The sequence below is a fragment of the Sorex araneus genome, chromosome 1 (genome assembly GCF_027595985.1).
Source record: "Sorex araneus isolate mSorAra2 chromosome 1, mSorAra2.pri, whole genome shotgun sequence".
Classification (NCBI taxonomy): domain Eukaryota; kingdom Metazoa; phylum Chordata; class Mammalia; order Eulipotyphla; family Soricidae; genus Sorex; species Sorex araneus.
The window spans coordinates 351,471,479-351,492,537 of NC_073302.1; the positions used below are offsets into that span (position 1 = coordinate 351,471,479).

At 49.8% G+C, this 21,059-nt stretch overlaps 1 protein-coding gene across 1 annotated transcript in view; it reads left to right on the forward strand.

Annotated features, from left to right (window-relative positions):
• Positions 1-1,043: 1,043 nt before the first annotated feature.
• ANLN (anillin, actin binding protein) overlaps positions 1,044-21,059 on the forward strand; it is a 46,935-nt gene continuing 26,919 nt past the window's right edge. Inside the window, exons 1-7 of the mRNA XM_055128534.1 lie at positions 1,044-1,061; positions 6,296-6,449; positions 8,749-9,066; positions 12,010-12,341; positions 16,135-16,345; positions 19,171-19,361; positions 19,638-19,745. Of these exons, the coding sequence (XP_054984509.1) occupies positions 1,044-1,061; positions 6,296-6,449; positions 8,749-9,066; positions 12,010-12,341; positions 16,135-16,345; positions 19,171-19,361; positions 19,638-19,745 (1,332 nt within the window). The remainder of the gene's footprint in view (positions 1,062-6,295; positions 6,450-8,748; positions 9,067-12,009; positions 12,342-16,134; positions 16,346-19,170; positions 19,362-19,637; positions 19,746-21,059) is intronic.

Below are 21,059 nucleotides of genomic sequence, written 5' to 3' on the forward strand. Positions count from 1 at the left end.
GGGCGTGCAGCGGCGTGCGGACCCCGTGCCCGCGCTGGCTCCGCGTGTTGTCCTGGCTGGGCTCCAGCCCGCGGAGTCTCAGCCTCCGGACACCGCGTTTCTGAGTCATTCCCAGGGACCGACACACCCTTTCCCACCGGCGCCTGGAAACGGTCGGTCTCCTCTGCCCGTCCCGCGCCGCGCCCGAGCTCAGGAGCCGCGACTCGGCGGCGCGTCCCTGGCCCTCGCCGCGAACAGGCGCCACGGCGCCGAGACCCCCGAGCGGGCACTCGAGGGGACCCCGGGCCGCTGGTGGTCTGGGGTTCAGGGCGACCCCGGGCCGCTGGTGGTCCAGGGCTCAGGGCCACCCCGGGCAGCTCCGGCTGCGTCTCCCTCGGGGCTCCTTCCCTGCCGCCGCCGCGGGCCCCGCCGGGGTGGGCGCGCCGGCCCCGCGCAGGCGCCCCCCTCGCCCGCAGCGTCCGGGACGGCCCGGCCGTGCGGTCCTGCCTCTCCCGGGGCCTCTGCAAACGGCGAGTCGAGGGCCGTGTGCACGCGGGGCGCTGCCCCCGTCCGCGCTCTGCACGTCCCCCCGCGGCCCCCCGCCCGCGACGGACAGCCCGCCCCGCTCACGCCCCCGACTGCAGCGGCCTCGGTGCCCCTCCCGCCGCGAGCCCGGGTGCGAGCCGGGCTGGACCGGGGCTCTGCGCCGCCGCTCCGACTCGCCCGCGGGGAAGGCGGACTGCACGGACAGCGGGGGCGGCAGGGGCGGCGCGGGCGGGTCGGGGCGCGGGCGGGTCGGGGCGCGAGCGGCGGGCGGGGGGCGGGGCCGAGCGCCCCCCGGAGGCCGCCGGCCGCGGGCCACGTGACGGGGCGGGGCGCGGCGCGCGCATGCGCGGGCGGCGGGCGCTGAAATTCAAATTTGAACGGTCGCCGCGCCCGAGGGGAGGGACCCGACGTCGCCTTCCCCGGCCCCGCGGCGCCGCCACACTCACTTCGCGTCGCCGTCGCCGTCGGAGCCACCGCGTCCGCCGTCTCCCGAGTGGCACGCGCAGCCGGGCTGCGCCATGGACCCGTTTACGGAGGTGAAGCGGCCGGCGGGGCAGTGCGCGCGGTGCGGGGCCGGGTGCGGGGCCGGGTGCGGGGCTGGGTGCGGGGCCGGGTGCGGGGCCGGGTGCGGGCGGCTCCGGCCGGCTCATTTCCTCCTCCGCGTCTTCCCGGGGCCCGCGACGGCCTCCCGGCAGGCCCGGCGACCGTCACGCCGCCCGCCAGGGACCTCGGGCTCCCCGACGGCCGCGGCGGGGCGGGGGAGACGGGGGTGGCGGGCGCGGGGAACGGACGGACGGACGGAACGCGGCGGCGGCTGGACCCGGGAAACGCGCGCGCGGGGCCCCTGCCCGCCCCCGCGAGCATCCAGCCGCGCCCGCGCGTCTCTTCCCGCTCCTCCCGCGCGGTTCCTCATAGCTGCTTTGAGAGGGCAGGACGTTACAGTTTCGAAAAGTTGCGAAGCGGCTTTGTGTTACAAAGTCGCAAACGTCATTGCGAAGGGGCTATCTCCGGTCGCTTCCAGTCCGAAACACTGAGTTAGAACAGTCAGTGTACTTTCTTTAAAGACAACTCTTTTTCTTTCCGTGTCCCTAGTTTGTTCGCTCCAGAGCCCCTAACAAAATATAGGAGACAGACCTTTTTTGTAGTAGGACTGATCTGACACCCTCTAGTTTTCCCTGACTTTATTTTGTTATCAACTTAGAACAGGTTTTTGAAAATGTCAGCACTCTGCCTTCTACATACTCATTTTCTCTTAGTACCTGCTTAACTTAACATTTTAAAAGCTGTTCGGCTGAAACCAGTGTTTCATCTTAGTGAAAAATGTGACTCTGAAGTCAGTACAAACATAAATGGGCAAAAACTTGTATAAAAAAACCCTTGGAATGTGCTCAGAAGCAGGAATGTTTTATATCATGAAAAGCTTCATCGGTTGCAACTGGAATAAACCAAGTTAACATCTTTTCCTTAATTGGTAATGAGGGAATTCTTTGAATTGGTTCCAACTGTCAGCAACTTCATTTTGGCACTTGTATAAATGCCAAATGGCATTATATAAATATAATGTTGTAATATTTTTTTGCACAGTGACTTTGGCCTGGTGCAGTTCCTTGTATGAGAAGTCAGTGGATCAGTGAAAATGACATTCTTCACCAGAGTTCTTTACAAAACACCAAACATTATTTTAGACTTTGTTTTCACTGCTCTGTAGAAGAGGATTCATAACCTTAATGTGGCCCAAGCAAAGGGGAGATATGAAATCAGTGTTGGGGCTTTAGGGCTTTGTTCTGCGGCTTACTTTGGGTCTGAAGGGCTGAAGTCATCCTAAACTGTTTCCTCAGTCACGACTTTGTGCCCTGCTTGTTTGTCGCAGTCACTGGTACTGTCTGGGATCCTTTCTCTCCCTGCCTCTTTTTGGGGAGGGTCACACCTTGGGTGTTCCCAGCTTACTCCTGGTGATGTTCAGGGGACCATATGGGGTGCCAGGAATTGAATCTGGGCAGGAATGTGCATGGCAACACCCTAATATCACTTCAGTCCTCTCCCAGCTTGGCAAGTTGCTTCTGTCTCCAGCTTCCAGCCCCATCCCCCATTTCCAGACTGTCGGCACCCCACACACTGTTATCTCGCTCGCATTTGCTGGCTGGACATGTTTCCTGTTGCAGTCTGCCAGTTCATAGAGACAGATCATTCTGATTATTTTGCAAATAATTACATACCACAGTAACTGTTGGAACGGTTCCGGTGTTCTTTATTGTAGAAAAGTATAATAACTTCCTGCACAGGCTAGTCTGTCGTGCCTGGTCATATTGATTTATTATATTTTACCTAATTCCTCCTGCAGAATTATTTGGAAGCAAATACTAGACATGATTTTGTACTTAGGTATGTTAGTGTTTGACATAAAATGCTCTAAGAAATCTAATGCCATTATTTCTCTTTAAGAAGTTTATAGCGGTTGGAGCTACCGAAAGACTACAGCAGGTCGGGTGCTTGCCTTGCATGAAGCCAGCCTAGGTTGATCACCAACATGTTTTCCCGCAGCCTCACCAAGAGTGATCTCTGAGCACAGCCAGGTTTAACCCTGAGCACTGTTGGGTGTGGCCCCCAAATTTGTTTGCAAAAAGTTTAAACAAAAAAAGTTTAAAAGAGTTGCTTAATCTCAGCTATTCTGTCAGCTTTGACATTTGTCCAGGGGCTTCATTTGTCTTGACAGTTTGTTTGAAATTAGGATCTGGGTAGGGTGCAAGGGATGTCTTTCAAAAGTCCCTCAGGGTTTAGTTAAGAGTAAAAGATCCCCCTTGATGCTGGGTTGAGCAGGCAGGCTAGGTGTATGTTCATTGTGATGACCACGTTGGTGGCATAAAGTTTTGTTGTCAGTAAGCTCTTAAACAGGGCCACAGGATTTTGTGAAGAGACAGTGAAAAGCCACACTGAGGAACCTAGCTTCGAGTCTTGCCTTGCCACATCTTAGTGATGTCACTGTGATGTTGATTAAACGTGCCTGAGTTTCCTTAGCACAAAAGCAACAAATCAGACCTACAAGATATGGTTTGGAGAATGAGGCACACACAGTAATTCAGAAAACAAGTTCTTATAAGCATGGGTGATGTCCCTTAGGTGACTCGAAATAATAAAGGGAGCCTAAAGTGTGCCCTCGGTGGGCTGGAGCACGCACTGTGCGTGCAGGGCCCGGGTGGTACCCCTGATCCCTGGCGGTGGAAGGCCTCTAGCACCAGAGGGAGTGGCCCTGGGCCCACTGGCTCTGTCTTGAAACTAACTTCAAACACCCACTCCCTCCTTTCAAATTACTAATCAGCATGTGTCTTGGTTTCAAAGTCTTCTCATGGTTTGAAAGTGTCATGTTTTATCATCCAGGTGAGCACTGTGGCCCCGTGAGGTTTTGAATTCAGATGTATCATTTCTTTAAAATTAATCATCTCTGGCGTTTGTTTTATAGATTAAGGAATTTTTTCTTTAAAATTTCAAATCTTGAATATTTTTAATATAATGCAGGCAATAGATACTTTGGATTCTGAACATATTTTGGATATATATTGTGTATATTTGTGGTGCTGGGGATTGAACCTTGCAGGTGCAAGGGAGATCCGCTACCATTGCGCCACTTCTCTAGCCACTTGTGTATATTTGAATAGCAAAATTGCATTCCTTTGCTGTGACTGTTGCTCTTGGTAACCAAAGACACTGACTCACAGAACTCTAACTGGTCAGATGGAATGTAGGCGTGTCCAGGCATGAACTTAACGAGGCTGATTTTGTGCCTGAGAAGTCCTATAGTAATTGTAGAGGAAGTTATCAGAAACATATAAAATTGTGGGACATTGTCATTTTAGCATATGTTGAAGATTTTTATTTAAAGACTTGTAGCTCTCAGGTTGGACTGGAGTGATAGCACAGCGTGTAGGGCGTTTGCCTTGTACACGGCCGACCTGGGTTTGATTCCTACGTCCCTCTCGGAGAGCCTGGCAAGCTACCAAGAGTATCTCGTCTGCATGGCAGAGCCTGGCAAGCTACCCGTGGCATACTCGATATGCCAAAAACTGTAACAAGTCTCACAATGGAGACGTTACTGGTGCCCAGTCGATCAAATCGATGAACAATGGGATGACAGTGCTACAGTGCTATTCATGATTTTATGGGATGACTGATTTCAGCACAAAACTGTTTTATTATATATTGTAAGATTGTAAGATTGTTTAGGGTTTTTCTCCCTTAAAAAGCCTTCATTTTCAAAGGACTAATAGTTTTGTTAATTTTGGTTTCTTTTTGGGTCACACCTAGCAGTGGTCAGGGTTTACTCCTGGCTCTCTGCTCAGGAACCCCTCCCGGGATTGCTCCTGCAGTGCTCGGGACCATAGGTAGTGCCCAGGCCCAAAGCTGGCCCAGGTGGCCTTTCGTGAAAGGCCAAGGCCTTACCCCTTCCCTCCTCTGAATCTGCTGAATGATTCTTTGTTTCTGTTTCGGGGCGAACCCAGCCTTGTCAGGGCGAACCCAGCCTTGTCAGGGCGAACCCAGCATTGTCAGGGCTTACTCCTGACTACGCTCAGGGGTCACTCCTGGCAGACTGTGGTGGTGCTCAGGACTGAGGCAGGTTGGCTGCAAGGCAAGCGCCGTGCCCACTGTGCTGACTCTGCTCCCCACACCACCCCATTGCTTCATGCTCTAGTGGCCACCAGTACTGCTGTTGTATCAGATCTAGGACCTTAACAGGTCAGGTGAGCCTGCAGGCCAGAGATCTGGGAGATTTTTCTGGTGAGCACAGGTTGTGTTTGTTCTGAAGGCTCTGCTCCGTGGGAGGATTTCCTCACCTCTCCAGCTTCTGGGGATTACTGCAAATTTTGGCTTGTGACCTTTCATTCTCAAAGCCACTAGTCACATACTCAGACCTCTGCCAGCCGTTGGCATGTCTGATCTTCCAGCTTCTTTTCACTTATAAGCACAGCTGGGATTACATCGCACACACCCAGATAATCCGAGATAATCTCTCCACTTTAATCCCATCAACAAAATACCTTTCGCTGTTGTGGAAGGTGAGCAATTCACAGGTTTAGGGGATGATTAGGGCCAAACTTGGGGGTGGGCGTCCATCATTCTGTGAATCATGGTGCTTAAAACGTGTTGGTTTTGTTAATTAACATTTGTTCATTTGTACTTCGGGCTGGCTGGGAGTACAGTGGTAAGAGCAGTGCCTAGATGTGCCTCACCTGGCTTGATCCCTGGCCCTGCTTGGCCCCAGAACGCCCGGACCTCATGAGCACTGCTGGGGAGCACCTCCCCTCAGTTTGGAAAGCAAAGCAGGAAAACCGCATTCTCACCTGGGCCATGCTGGGTGCTGGCTGCGGGCACCTCTGTGCTGTGTGCTGCACCTGCTTTCTTCATGAGCCGGCGCTCCCAGAGAGGGAGAACAGACACTGCAAGACCTTTTGAGGACTGGGTGTGGAGGTGACAGCATTGCTTCTGCCACATTTTTCCATCAGAGTAAATCCAGTGGGAGTTCAAAGGTGCGAGTGAGCTGGAGAGGCCTGGATGCTGAGGCTCCTGTGCAGGGAGCTTTGCATTTTATCCCCTTTGTTTGTGCTGCATCTGCAGTCGTGTAGAAATCAGAGTTTTTTTTGGGTGAATTTAGACATGCCAATCTAGGATCTTACTTTTCAACTGTATTTCACTGTTAGCCTGCATGTCCACTGACTTCAGAAAATGTCTCCATTTTATGGGTTATTGCCTACATTTGTTTTCTATGTCATATATGTAGAAACTGCTTGAACGAACCCGTGCCAGGCGAGAGAATCTTCAGAGGAAAATGGCTGAGAGGCCCACAGCCGCTCCCAGAGCCGGGGCTCAAGCGAAGCGGGCCAGGGAGCCACTGTCAGACGCGAACAACCGGCAGCCCACCCCTGGAGGTGAAGGTAAGCGGGCGAGGGGCGTTGTGCAGAGTTTGCCTTGTCTAAGGCCACCGCCCTCTGCCCTTCGCCATACACCAAGAGGAGCTTCAGTGAGGAGAATGGGGCAGTCTCTGGAGGGAAAGATCACTGTCCTGGCTTAGGTGAGGTGCGCGGTGTGCTGCGCTGTGCTTAGAACCTAACCATAAGGCTCGAACAGGCTTTCCATCAACTGTTTCAAATTAGTTGTTGAGTTTTATTTTCCTCAATCCAAAGTTATCATTACCCGCCCCCAGACCAATAAAGGAAAGGCGCAGGGAGCAGGTATGCCACTGGCAAGGTGGGGCTTATTACCCTGTGCCTGCCTGCCCGGTGTCGAGGGTGTGCGGGCTTGTGGCCAGTGCAGCGTGGCACACCCTGCATCAGACGCTGGAGTGGACACGGTCCTCATCTTGTGCGTGCAGGCTGGCTCCTTCGGAGGAGGTGCGAAGTGTGGGCTGCTCCTCTCCAGACCAAGCATTGCTGGGGCTTTTCTCTGGCCTGAGTCTTGACTCTGCAGCTCACACCGGCTGCTTGCTTTACAGTATTCCTCAGCCAAGGGACAGTTGGGCTGTACAAATCATTTTTTAGGAGCTGTGGAGGTAGCCCAGTTGGTCGGGTGCCTGCCTCGCATGCAGCCAACCTGGGTTTGATCCCTGGCACTGTCTGTGATCCTGCCAGCCATCCCGAATGCAGAATGTAGGCCCAGCAGCAGGCCCCAAGCACTGCTGCATGTGGCCCCTAAACAAATTTATTTTTTTTCTTAAGATGCAGATAGAAACAAAGTTAACAGTATCTCATGTTATCATACAAAAAAATAGAGATGTGAAATGGTGTTGACTTTTTTTTTTTTTTTGGAAGGGGTGGGTCACACTTGGTGGTGCTTGAGCCTTCTGACTGCACTCAGGGATCACTCCTGGTGGGCTCAGCGACCACATGGGATGCCGGGAATCAGTCTGGGTCAACCACATACGAGGAAAGAACCCTACCTGCTGTACTATTGCTCTGGCCCCAAGACTCACTTATTTTGGTAAAAGAAGAAAGATTTATGCAATCTGAAGAGAAATCAGGGTATCTGACTCAGTTATTTTGGAAGCTAACTATAGAATGAGGAATTCGTTGTTGTTTGGGTCCGTGCCTGGCAGTTAGGACAGAGTACAGGGATTGGACCCGGTCAGGCCTGTGCCAGGCAGGGGCCCTCCCCTCTACCATTGGTCTGACCCTGAGAAATCACTTTTTTGCCTCCTTTTACACATTTTGAAGAGAGGGAGGGAAATGTATTGCGTAGCTTTGGTATTCAGCTAGAAAATAGAGGCCTGGCCCTATTTTAGAATCGCCATTGTCAGGTTAACACAGGCTTATGCAATCAAATATTTAATACCGTATACTTGAGAACTAGTGGATCAAATGATATTTTGATGCTTAAATGGGAGGATCTACTACTTTATATTAGAACTTGAAATTTGAAGAGTCCTGTGTTTCCAGGTGGTGATCCATGCAAAAGAGAACTCATTTAGGAAATGATCGGATGGGTTCAAGGAGCATAGGTCCAAAAATGATAGAAGATTCGAACATTTCTAGGGTTCACAAACCAGAGGATGTGTATAGAACGTTTCACTCGGTGTTTTATTAGACTGATATCCATAGGGCAACTTGATGTTGGATGTGGATAGCTTTGTCTTATTTTAAGATACCTACATTTGTTTACAGATGTCTGTGGAAGCTTAAAATAGAAAATGTAGTGAAGCGGTGAGGCTAGTCAGTCTGTTGGTGTCCCCCAGCTTGTCCAGCCACCTCTGCGGTTCCCGCTCCTCCTGACCCTCACTGCAGCATCCTGGCTCCTGCTTCTTATCCGAGAAAGAGTGTTACGAGACAGAAACCCTGGTTTTACCCTGAACTTAGTTGCGTCCCTTTAGGCAGGTGATCTAAATAAGACATGATTGGGCTGTGTATTCTTTAAAGTCCCGCAGGACAGACATTTGCCTTTTTAATCGTACTAAAGTTTCATGTGGTTATCTTAGAAATGATACTTGAATTAATTTTTATTCATTTTGAACCATAAATTATATTTTAATTGTAAATTAACTTTTCCTGGAAAGGAAATCTCACCTGTTGGCGTTCTAAGTTACTAGGTGTGGAATTTTACATATGTATCTTACTGTAAGTAAAATTAATGTAAGGCAGAGGGGGATGTGGATGTGGTGTTTCAGCCCTCTGTTGAGTAACCTACTGCTGGTGTTCACGCTGTGGGAAATGAGACTTGAAGCTGTTTTCCTTTCTCATCTAGAGAAATCTTGCTCAAAGCCCTCGCCCTCCAAAAAGCGCTGTTCTGATGACACGAAAGTTGAAGTGTCTAATCTGGAAAATGAACAGCCCATTGGACCGGCTCCTGTGAGACCCTGTTCCCCAAGCCCCGTGTCTCCTCAGACACAGCCCAGAGCCTCTGCTCCTGGCCAGGAGCTTGCGGTCCCTGCTACGTCACCGGTGGGCAGGTCACCAGGCTTGGGCTCCACACTGGAAGCACCCGCCGCCTCTTCAGTGAGGACCCGTATGCAGAAACTGGCTGAAAGGAGACGCCACTGGGATGAGAGTGATGATGTGACAGGTACCAGTTATGTGGACGGTCTGGGCATGCCAAGTTTCTGTCCCAATAAGCCTGGTGCTGGGGAGGGGCCCGGTGACTGGAACACAGTATTCTCAACTGCCCTGGGCTCAGGGTCCGAAGCAGCACCTGAATTCCATGGTGGAGATGGGGCCTCCAAACAAAAACCAACCCAAAAGATTCCACTTTGGGGCTGGGGCACACAGCCTTTACTTACAGGATCCCTGGGTTCCGGGCCCTGCCTGCAGCCCTCAGCACCGCTGGGCGTGGCACACAAGAGTCAACTTGGTGTGTTTCAATTTTCATTCATGTTGCCACTTAAGAAGACAAACACTTTCATTTGACCAGAGCCTGAGGGTTCTTTCTTTGCAGGTATTTTGTGTATTTGTGGTATATTGAATTATTGTGCTCTCAGTGAAGATGGTGCTATAGCTTTTAGACTAGTTCACAGTAGTCTGATTTTATATTTGCACTGGAAATATACAAGCAGGCCTGGCGAGATAGTGTAGGAGGTAAAGTGCTTGCCTCGCATTTTCCAAACTCCAGTATGAACCCTGGCACCACAAATGGTCCCTCAAGCACTGCTGGGAGCCAGTCCTGAGCACAGAGCCAGGGATGACGCCAAAATACCACCAGGTATGGCCCAAAAGCAAGCCAAAGGAAAACAAACTGTTTTCTTTGGCGGGGAGAAGTGTTGAATATTCTTTATTTGATGTTATGCATTAAGTCACACAGATATTTTTTACTAAGGAAAGACAGCATTTTAGATACAGGGAGCTTAAGTTAAATTAGCATAATGGAAGGCCAAAAAAGGGGCCATGCCAACTTTTCCTTGGCTTTTGCCAGGCTAATGATACAGCTTGAAACACATGTGAGTCTTCCTCTTTTCTAGGGGACAGTGCAGTACATTCACATAACCAGATGTATAAATCTACATGGAACACAAATCCCTGCAGGTTTCCAGATGGAATTTACCACCTCTGAAGTGAACTTTACTAATCACGTCCATTCAGGATGGAAAAACAGTGATTGCACTTCCTGACTGGTAATGGTCAGGATTCAGAAAGCTGGATCATATTTATATAACTTAGTGTTACTCAAATCAGGCCTGTCCAACAGAAATACTTTATTCTGTTTTGTAGTGCCAGAACTCAAGCTCAGGACCTCACACCCGCAACATAAGATCCCCAATAGAAATATTCTCTATTTTGTTTGGATTTGTGGGATGGGGGGGGGGCTTTGAGGGTGGGCGGTCACACCAATGAATGCTCAGCGTTTATTCCTGGCTGTGCTTAGGGATCATACCTGGCAGGGCTCTGGGAACCATATGTGGTGCCTTACTTGCTGCACTGTCTCTCAGGCCCGACAGTCTATATTTTTGATATTAGCAATTCTCACCTTCACTCTGTTCAAGAGAGTCTGTCATGTATTTAGTGATGAAACGTGTATGACTCAGGTAAGTGAAGGGTGAGAATGTCAGAAGGCTGAACCAGGCATGGTGTGTTGGGCTGTTGGCTAAGGTGCTGGAATGGTGAGGACCCTGCCTCTTGCCCTTCCTGGCCCCAGTGGCCAGGAGTAAACATCCAACAGCCTTATTTGTGCTACAAAACTTTTATTACATTTTGCCTTCTTAACCCCCAAGCCTTGAAACTGTTTATAACCTATATTGACAAACTATATTACTAAACAAGAAAGTAAGGAAATCAGGGTAAAGAGAAAATACAGGGAGGAAACAAAGAAATGAGGGCCAGAGTTAGCTTATTAGATAACAGACCTTTAGCTCCCTGTGCTTGGCTAGAGATGGCCTGACACGGCAGCAGCCAAGGTAAACAGGTGCAACACTTATCAGTTACATGACCTCAGATAAAAGCAGGTCATCACTGCTCTGAGGACCTCGGGGTATTCTCCCTGTGGGAGTCAGGAAAGGGAGAAGTTCTCAAGGCAGGCAGCCGGCCTGGCTCCAAATACAGTTTGGTAAAAGTGATTCCAAGGTCAGCCCAGCCTTGTGGCCATGGACAGGGGGTGGGCAGAGGGGCTGTCTTTCAGCTGTACCCTTCCGACAGCCCTGGAACCAGAATTATTGGGTTAGACTGGAGTCTCGGAAGGATGGTAGATTTTGGTTTTGTTGTGTTTTTTTCAAGTTCTGTAGTTAATTCTGGCATACAGCCAGATCCGAGACCTTTTAAACATGAACAAATGAACACACTACATGTATTACAGGCAATATTTCAAAATAGCTGTTTTCGTTTTGGGGTCACGCCTGATGATGCTAAGAGCTTACTCCTCACCCTGGGCTCAGGGATCATCCCTGGAGGGCTGGGGAGCCATATGGAATACCAAGGATGGAATCTGGGCTGGCTGTGTGTTAGGCAGACATCCTACCTGCTGTACTATTGCTCCGGCCCCCAAATGGCAGGATTCTTTTTTTTTTTTTCTTTAACTGAAAGATTTTAAGTATTAAACAATGAAAAGTTACAGATGGCAATCTGTAACTTTATGGCAATCCCTTTATTTGGGAGGGGCTCCACAGTGATGCTCTGGGGACCCCTCCTGAGAGCAATATGCCTGGTGATTTGAGTGGCCTCCAGGCCATGACTGGTGTGCTGGGAATTGAACTTGTGACTATACTTGTAAGGCCTGTGCTCTGCCCCTTTGAGCCATCTCCCTTTGTTTTTTGTTTTTTCTTTTTGGGTCACACCTGGCGATGCTTTGGGGTTACTCCTGGATCTGCACTCAGGAATTTCCCCTGGTGGTGCTCAGGGGACCATATAGGATGCTGGGAATCAAACCCGGGCTGGCCGAGTGCAAGGCAAATGCCCTACCCGCTGTGCTATCGCTCCAGCCCTGAGCCATCAACGTAAAGAATTTTTGAGTTTCGGAATAAAGTGCTGTGGGTACTATCCATACACATAAATATGGTTCTTGCTCTTTTCCTAGCGTCCTCAGTGGATCCACCTGAGACCTGTGTCCTCTCGGTGCCAGCAGAGGCCAGGACTGCCTCCCCTCCTCGCCCGGCCCCCGTTGGGGGTGCAGCTGCCCCCCTTGGCAGAAGGGGCCGTCTGGCCAACCTTGCTGCTACTATTTGCTCCTGGGAAGATGACATCAGTTACTCATCTGCAAAACAAAACAGTGCCCGAGAACAGCCTGGTACCACTTGTTTATCCAAACCTTCCTCTGCAAGTGGAGCATCTGCTGGCATCAATAGCCGCAGTGTTGAGCAGGAAGCCGCATGCTGTTCCCAGGGGGACCGTGCTGGGGCTTTGAAGAAAGGCTCTGCGGTAAGTGAGTGCAGTCCCGATTGTGGAAACTGCTCTTTTTCTGGCTTTGAGTGATAGTGTCTATCTCCTTTCCTTTTTTTGATGAGTGATGCTGTGTTTACAGATAGATCCAGGTATGTACAGGTAGCAATATGTTTATACTTTAGAACATTAAATAGAAAGTTAAAAGAATTTGGTATTCTATCACAGACGGATTAGTTGTCGATTGTTGACTTCCAGTAAGTGCAATTCCAAGGTGTGTGGTAAGGAGTGATGGAGCCTCGGGGGTTGGGAGAGTGCACGGAATCACTGTCCTACTTAGCATTAGGATGCATGGGTAGCGCTGAGATAGAAGCTGTCTTTGGAAGGTTGCCCCTGTCAGTTGTTGTGTCGTTCCTGAACAGGTTTGTCAGGAGCAGTGACACACTGTCAGGCCACCTTGCCCGTGCACAGCTACAGAGACTACTGTCTTTGGCTTCTTAGCCTCAGCGATTTTTAAAAGCAAAGGAAACATAAACTTGTTGTTTCTGAGTATTGTCTTTGACTCTAGAGCTAGAATCTTGTTTTTGTGCGCTACACCTGGTGGTGTTTAGGGCTTTCCTTGTCTATAAAACGGGAAGGAAAGGATTATGGTGGGGCATGAATGAGGTAATGTTCATGAAGCATCCTCTTATAATCAAGTGCATGATATGATTTTCCCAAATCTGTATCAATGCAATTAAAATGTAAAAAATATGCAGTTTTGGGGGGCCAGAGAGATAGTACAGTGGATAGAGTGCTTGCCTTGCATATGGCTGATCTGGGTTCAACCCTCAGCACCACATACAGTCCCCCAGCACCACCTGAGACAGACCAAGAGTGAGCCCTGAGATAGAATCAGGAGTGATCCCTGAGACAGAGCCAGTAGTGATCCCTGAGAGAGAGCCAGGAGTGATCCCTGAGACAGAGCCAGGAGTGAGCCCTGAGACAGAGCCAGGAGTGAGCCCTGAGACAGAGCCAGGAGTGATCCCTGAGACAGAGCCAGGAGTGATCCCTGAGACAGACCAGGAGTGACCCTGAGACAGACCAGGAGTGACCCTGAGACAGAGCCAGGAGTGATCCCTGAGACAGAGCCAGGAGTGATCCCTGAGACAGAGCCAGGAGTGATCCCTGAGATAGAGCCAGGAGTGAGCCCTGAGACAGAGCCAGGAGTGAGCCCTGAGACAGAGCCAGGAGTGATCCCTGAGACAGAGCCAGGAGTGATCCCTGAGACAGACCAGGAGTGACCCTGAGACAGACCAGGAGTGACCCTGAGACAGACCAGGAGTGAGCCCTGAGACAGAGCCAGGAGTGACCCTGAGATAGAGCCAGGAGTGAGCCCTGAGACAGAGCCAGGAGTGACCCTGAGACAGAGCCAGGAGTGACCCTGAGACAGAGCCAGGAGTGAGCCCTGAGACAGACCAGGAGTGACCCTGAGACAGAGCCAGGAGTGACCCTGAGACAGAGCCAGGAGTGACCCTGAGAGAGAGCCAGGAGTGACCCTGAGACAGAGCCAGGAGTGACCCTGAGACAGAGCCAGGAGTGAGCCCTGAGACAGAGCCAGTAGTGATCCCTGAGACAGAGCCAGGAGTGAGCCCTGAGATAGAGCCAGGAGTGAGCCCTGAGACAGAGCCAGGAGTGAGCCCTGAGATAGAGCCAGGAGTGAGCCCTGAGATAGAGCCAGGAGTGAGCCCTGAGATAGAGCCAGGAGTGAGCCCTGAGATAGAGCCAGGAGTGAGCCCTGAGATAGAGCCAGGAGTGAGCCCTGAGATAGAGCCAGGAGTGAGCCCTGAGATAGAGCCAGGAGTGAGCCCTGAGATAGAGCCAGGAGTGACCCTGAGATAGAGCCAGGAGTGAGCCCTGAGATAGAGCCAGGAGTGAGCCCTGAGACAGACCAGGAGTGACCCTGAGACAGAGCCAGGAGTGAGCCCTGAGACAGAGCCAGGAGTGACCCTGAGACAGACCAGGAGTGACCCTGAGACAGAGCCAGGAGTGAGCCCTGAGATAGAGCCAGGAGTGACCCTGAGACAGACCAGGAGTGAGCCCTGAGATAGAGCCAGGAGTGAGCCCTGAGACAGAGCCAGGAGTGAGCCCTGAGACAGACCAGGAGTGACCCTGAGACAGACCAGGAGTGACCCTGAGACAGAGCCAGGAGTGACCCTGAGACAGAGCCAGGAGTGAGCCCTGAGATAGAGCCAGGAGTGACCCTGAGACAGAGCCAGGAGTGACCCTGAGACAGAGCCAGGAGTGAGCCCTGAGATAGAGCCAGGAGTGACCCTGAGACAGACCAGGAGTGACCCTGAGACAGAGCCAGGAGTGAGCCCTGAGACAGAGCCAGGAGTGACCCTGAGACAGACCAGGAGTGACCCTGAGACAGAGCCAGGAGTGACCCTGAGACAGACCAGGAGTGACCCTGAGATAGAGCCAGGAGTGATCCCTGAGACAGACCAGGAGTGACCCTGAGACAGAGCCAGGAGTGACCCTGAGACAGAGCCAGGAGTGAGCCCTGAGACAGACCAGGAGTGAGCCCTGAGATAGAGCCAGGAGTGACCCTGAGACAGACCAGGAGTGAGCCCTGAGACAGAGCCAGGAGTGAGCCCTGAGACAGAGCCAGGAGTGACCCTGAGATAGAGCCAGGAGTGATCCCTGAGACAGAGCCAGGAGTGACCCTGAGACAGACCAGGAGTGATCCCTGAGACAGAGCCAGGAGTGATCCCTGAGACAGAGCCAGGAGTGAGCCCTGAGACAGAGCCAGGAGTGACCCTGAGACAGAGCCAGGAGTGATCCCTGAGACAGACCAGGAGTGACCCTGAGACAGAGCCAGGAGTGACCCTGAGACAGACCAGGAGTGACCCTGAGACAGAGCCAGGAGTGACCCTGAGACAGAGCCAGGAGTGAGCCCTGAGACAGAGCCAGGAGTGACCCTGAGACAGAGCCAGGAGTGACCCTGAGACAGACCAGGAGTGACCCTGAGACAGAGCCAGGAGTGACCCTGAGACAGAGCCAGGAGTGATCCCTGAGACAGACCAGGAGTGACCCTGAGACAGAGCCAGGAGTGACCCTGAGACAGACCAGGAGTGACCCTGAGACAGAGCCAGGAGTGACCCTGAGACAGAGCCAGGAGTGACCCTGAGACAGAGCCAGGAGTGAGCCCTGAGACAGAGCCAGGAGTGACCCTGAGACAGAGCCAGGAGTGACCCTGAGATAGAGCCAGGAGTGACCCTGAGATAGAGCCAGGAGTGACCCTGAGATAGAGCCAGGAGTGACCCTGAGACAGAGCCAGGAGTGACCCTGAGACAGAGCCAGGATAGTGCATTGGCTGGCATCTGCAAGGCTTTAAGCATGTGTATATGCATATATATACCTGTACTGCCTCTCTGGCCCCTGATTAGTTTGTTACAAGTTTTTGGGTCACTTCTACAGAGTTCTGCACTCGGGGATCACTCCTGGTGACTCTGGGAACCATACGGGGTCTGCCGTGTGCTGGCCAAGTGTTCTCTCTGCCGTCCTGTTTGGGACCACCAGCACTCCACATACGGTGCTGGGGCTGGGGGCCAGGAGGGCAGGACAGGCTTCAGGAGGGCGAGTGTGACCGGCGGCTCCCAGTTCCCTGGGCATCAGTTTCCTGCGTTTCAGGGCTGATATTTCCAGACCCATCACGTGACTTGGTGTATCTAGAGAGCAAGACTTGTTCTGTTTCTCCTTTAAATACGTTCACATAAAAGCTGTGAGACAACAGGATTTGAGTTGTTTTAGCTACTCTGTATACTGTGATTTACTCCTTGTTGTGTTTCAGAAGGCTACTTCCCCAGTGAAAGCTTCTGTCGCAACCCGCACTGAGCTACAAAATCCTGAGCGATTTCAAAAAACTCGGGTTAGTCCTCTGAAAACAGAGGCCTCAAAACCAGGTGGGAAGTCAGCTGTGTCCCAGACAGTCCGACCTAGAGAAGAATTAAATCGAGAGATTTCTCTGCAGCCTCAGCCTGACACCAAATCTACAACACCAGGTTATGCATTAAAAACAAAACAAAACTAAAGTTACTACTATTTTTTGTGTGGTTATCTGTTATTTTCAGAATACTCTGTTCTCAGCATTTTATTTTCATTTATTTATTTATTATTATTTTGGTTTGAGGGCCACACCCAGCAGTGCTCAGGACTTACCCTCAGCTCTGCTCAGGGATCACTCCTGGTGGTGCCCTGGGGCCCATGGTGGGTGCTGGGGATCAAACACCCACGTCAGCCGAGTAGCCCCCTGTTCTCGGCATTTTAAACGTTGGTTAATGATCCAGTCTTGGAGCAAAGGCCTGCCTGTGCTGACTGAGGCTTCTTCAAAGACAGCTTTGATGGAGTAAATGATTAGTCACTAATGTAGATGGGCCCAGTTATTAATCATAATGTTTAACCTGTTAGATTTTAGGGTTTAAATATGTCTTTTAGAGGCTGGAGTGATGGCCCACCAGATAGGGCACTTGCTTTGCATCCAGCCCACCAAGGTTTGACCCCTGGCACCACATCCCGCCCCCTAAGTCCCGCCAGGAGTGACCCCTGGGCACAGAACCAATAGTAGGATTTGAAAATTGCCAGGAGCACCAGAAAACAAAAGAATAACAAAAATAGATTTATTTTTACAGTGAACATTTGGGGTACTTTGTTGTATCTTATAGATGATATAAACATACCCAACTAAATGGCACAGTGGAGAAAGGAATGTTGGAAACCAATTTTAAAGCACAGTGACTCTCAGAGTTCACAGCAGATGAAAGTGATCTCGTGTGGATTCCTTCATTCCCAGTGATATGTGTGCATGTATACTAGGACATTTTAAAATTAACCAGAATAAATGTATGCTCCATTTTTATCTTGTGGTCACTTGTATTTTTCTGACATATCCCCGACTATTGTTCATTGAGAAACATAGGTTTAAAATATATGGTGTAATTTTTATGGCAGGATGATTTAGTTAATCTTTATTGTTCCTCATTAAAATGACTTTGGGGAAATTTTTTTTTTTTTTTTGACAAGTTCCCCAGCAGGGAACATCATTTTCTTTCTTTTTTTTTTTTCTGAGGGGGAGATTTTTTTACCTAACAATTGAACCTTCACTTGAAAATAGAAACATAACTTGAAAATAATTATCTTTCACTTGAAAATAGAAACTAGAAACTCTAATATATACACAATAGAGAAGTAGACCAAATGGACAGATGAGAGTAAGTAAAGACCAATGTGTTTCTAGATGAGCCAAAATTAATATTGAAAATAATAGGAAATTTCCACGTGAAATAGGACAGTTCCTCCTAATTTTCTAAAGATGATTACATAGATAAACATGTTTTTTTTCAAAATCCATTGCCAGTAACTCAGGAGTAGTTGATTTGGACGGATATTTGTATTTTAGTGGACTATAGTTTGGGATAGCAGATGAAGTAATACATGGCTTTCGGCTCTTCAAACTGTGGCCATGGGCCAAGGTCTGCTCAGCTGTGCTGTAAAGGAAATCCTCTTGCACACAGTGACTCCCGCTCTGCGTGAGAGCGGCTGCTTTGATGCTGAGGCAGAGAGGAGCCTTGCTGCTGTGGCCACGTGGCCTGTGGAGCCCACAGCACTTCCCGGGCCATTACAGCAAAGTGCTTGGCAGTTTCTGAGAGAAGCTGCCTTTATGCTTGCTCCAGTTTGTGATGTTTCGGTGCCCTGGAGTGCAGACCTGATGCAGGGCCTCTCCACCCTAGAAGAGTGGAGCCGTCTTCCTGGACAAACCCCCTTGGTACAGCACAGCCCTAGCATTCTCAGGGCGTGGAGGCATTGCTTCTCTTTCATTCTTTCATTTGCTTTGGTTTACACCCGGCTTTGCTCAGGGCTTGTTCTCGCTCTGCATTCAGGGATCACTCCTGGCCACGCCTGGGGGACCACATGAGATGCTGGGGATGGCCTGGGGATCAGTCACATAGAAGGCAAGAACCCTACTACCATACTGTCACTAGGACCTTTGTTCTTTTTATGTATTTATTTATTGCTTTTTTGGGTCACATCTAGAGATGCTCAGGGGTTACTCCTGGCTCTGCACTCAGGAATTACTCCTGGCGCTGCTCAGGGGACCATATGGGATGCCAGGGATCCAACCTAGGTCAGCCGCGCGCGAGACAAATGCCCTACCCACTGTACCCTTTATTCTATTTAAATGTGTTCCACTCTGATCCCCTTTGTTCTGTTTAAATGTGCCTCATACTATTCAGAAATCAAGAAATCCTTTTATTAAAACAATTTTCTTTTGAGTAGGAGGTTACTACCCAGCAATGCTCATGAGTTACTCCTGGCTCTGCACTCAGGACTCACTCGGAGTATATAGGATGCTGGGGATCCAACCAGGTTCAGTCACGTGCAAGGCAAACCCTACCTACTGCACTATTGCTTCGGGCCCTGAAGACATCTTTTGATTAAATAATCTCTAAATTTTCTTTTGAGACAGACCAGGGATATTCCATAGTTTTCATACAGTTGACTTCCTAAAAGCAATATAAATAAATTAGGCTATAGAGATATTAGTAGTTGGGCCAGGACACAGTGCTTAGGTTTAGTATTGTTTAGTTGTTCCAATCATGTAATTCTGATTATTTAAGGGTTTTCTAAGCCCTTGTCCCCTTACTTTACTTTTTCATGTTTTTTTTATGTGTGTCCACTCTGTGTCCAGAATTGAACCTGGGTCTCCATTTTCTGAGTGTTTATTCACAGTAGAATAAAAACCTTTGGGTTCTGTAGTGGGTTTTAGAAATTTTCTCATAAAAACCATAATTATCACTGAATAACCTCCAAAATGTGTGCTTTTTGGTAGGAGGTGCAGGGATCAAGCCTTTCCTGGAACGCTTTGCAGAGCGTTGTCACGAGCACAGCAGAGAAAGCCCAGCTCGAAGCACACCCCACAGAACTCCTGTTATCACCCCAAACACAAAGGCTATCCAAGAGAGGTTATTCAAGCAAAGTACTTCTTCGTCCACCACTAATGCAGCCCAACAGCTCAAGCAGGTATTAATCACTATTTTTAATGTTACTCATTACATTGTCAGCATAGTACCTAGAAATTACATTGGGAATTCTAATGTTAGTCTTTTGCACTGAGATAAGCAGCATTTTAGTTCTGTACCACTTAATTCAAATTAGAAATGTTAATATTCTGTATTCTGTATGCATGTGGGTTTCTAAATTTCCAAACTGGAAACAAGTAAAGTTGAGTGGTACTTGGATATCCTTCCTAAACATACTATTAGCCATGCATAAAATACAGCTTCTGATAATTTTTAGGAACGTGAAAAAGAACTAGCATGTCTTCGTGGCCGATTTGACAGGGGAAATTTATGGAGTGCAGAAAAAGGTCAAAACTCAAGAAGCAAAGAACCAGAAGCCAAACAGGTAATGCTGACCTGACATATAAACATAAACTTGGTATCAAAGGTGTAGTCTAAGTTGTGGTTTTGTGTTCAGAAGTAATTCTTCATATACTTTCCTCATTCTGCTAAAAAGTGACATTTTTTTCTCCTTAAATGTTCACTTCAACTTTGCATTTTCCCATTTAATGGAAATCTTTACCAGATTCATCGATTATCTGCTGCAAGTCAAATTCAAATCAAATTTTGAAAATTCTCATTCAGTACTTACAGATTCTTTTGAACTTTGATTCTAAAATGTTTCTACGCATCTGCTTTTCTCGTTTCTGTTTCCTTCCCTCACATCTTTTCTTTCATCCCGTCTATAACCCAGGCGCTTCCCAGCAGAAAGGAAACAGCCCGTTTACCCAGCTTTGAGAACGGCTGCTTGGCCAACTCCATTTCTGTCAGGCCTGGCCAACAGGCCACGTTCCCGGGAGCTCAGATGTCAGCACGTTCAAACGTTTCCCAGTGTCCGCACAGCTTTCCTGTCCTCACGGGGACAGCGTGCCCAGCAGTGCTGGGGATGAGCGTGCCGGCTCATCTCTCTGCTCTGTGGCTGAGGAGGGTCATGTGCTCTGCCTTCACCTAGGACTTTCCGGCTTGCCCTGTCATCTGAAACTGTCTGGGAGGGCTTCTGCCCCCTCCGTTGGTGACCCTTGCTTCCTCCTGACCTCAGCACACAGACACACAGGCACACAGAATCCCTGCTTGCACATGGGCACACATTCAGTGGCATTACCCCACTTACATCTTCTACGGTATTTAAGCCCTGTGCTTTACAAAGTTGTTCATGATGATTTGTTACAGGCATTCAGTGTTCCAACCCCAATACCACCACCCTGTCACCTCCCCGCCCATTGTGCCCGTTTTTCCAACCACCCCTGAATCTGCCTCTGTGGCAGGCCCACAGTAATCTATTTGCTATTGCTCGTCACTACTAAATGGCTAATGGAATTATCAAAAAATGCTCAGTAAAAGAAGATTTGTGAGAATGGTCTGTCTAACCACGGAGTCTTCCTCTATTCTCCGTTTCTGCACTGCCCCCACATCTCCCATAGCGTTGGGGTGACACCTGTGTTTAATGTGGCTCCTTTCGCTGTTCTGGAGGACAGATGCTCGTACGTCCTAAACCTCCAAGGAAGCAGGGCTGGAGCAGTAGTAGGATAGTGGGAATTTCCCTTGCATGAGGCTGACCTGGGTTCTATCCCTGGGCATCCCATATGGTCCCCTGAGCACCACCAGGGGTAATTCCTTAGTGCAGAGTCAGGAGTGAGTCCTGAGCACCGCCCGGTGTGGC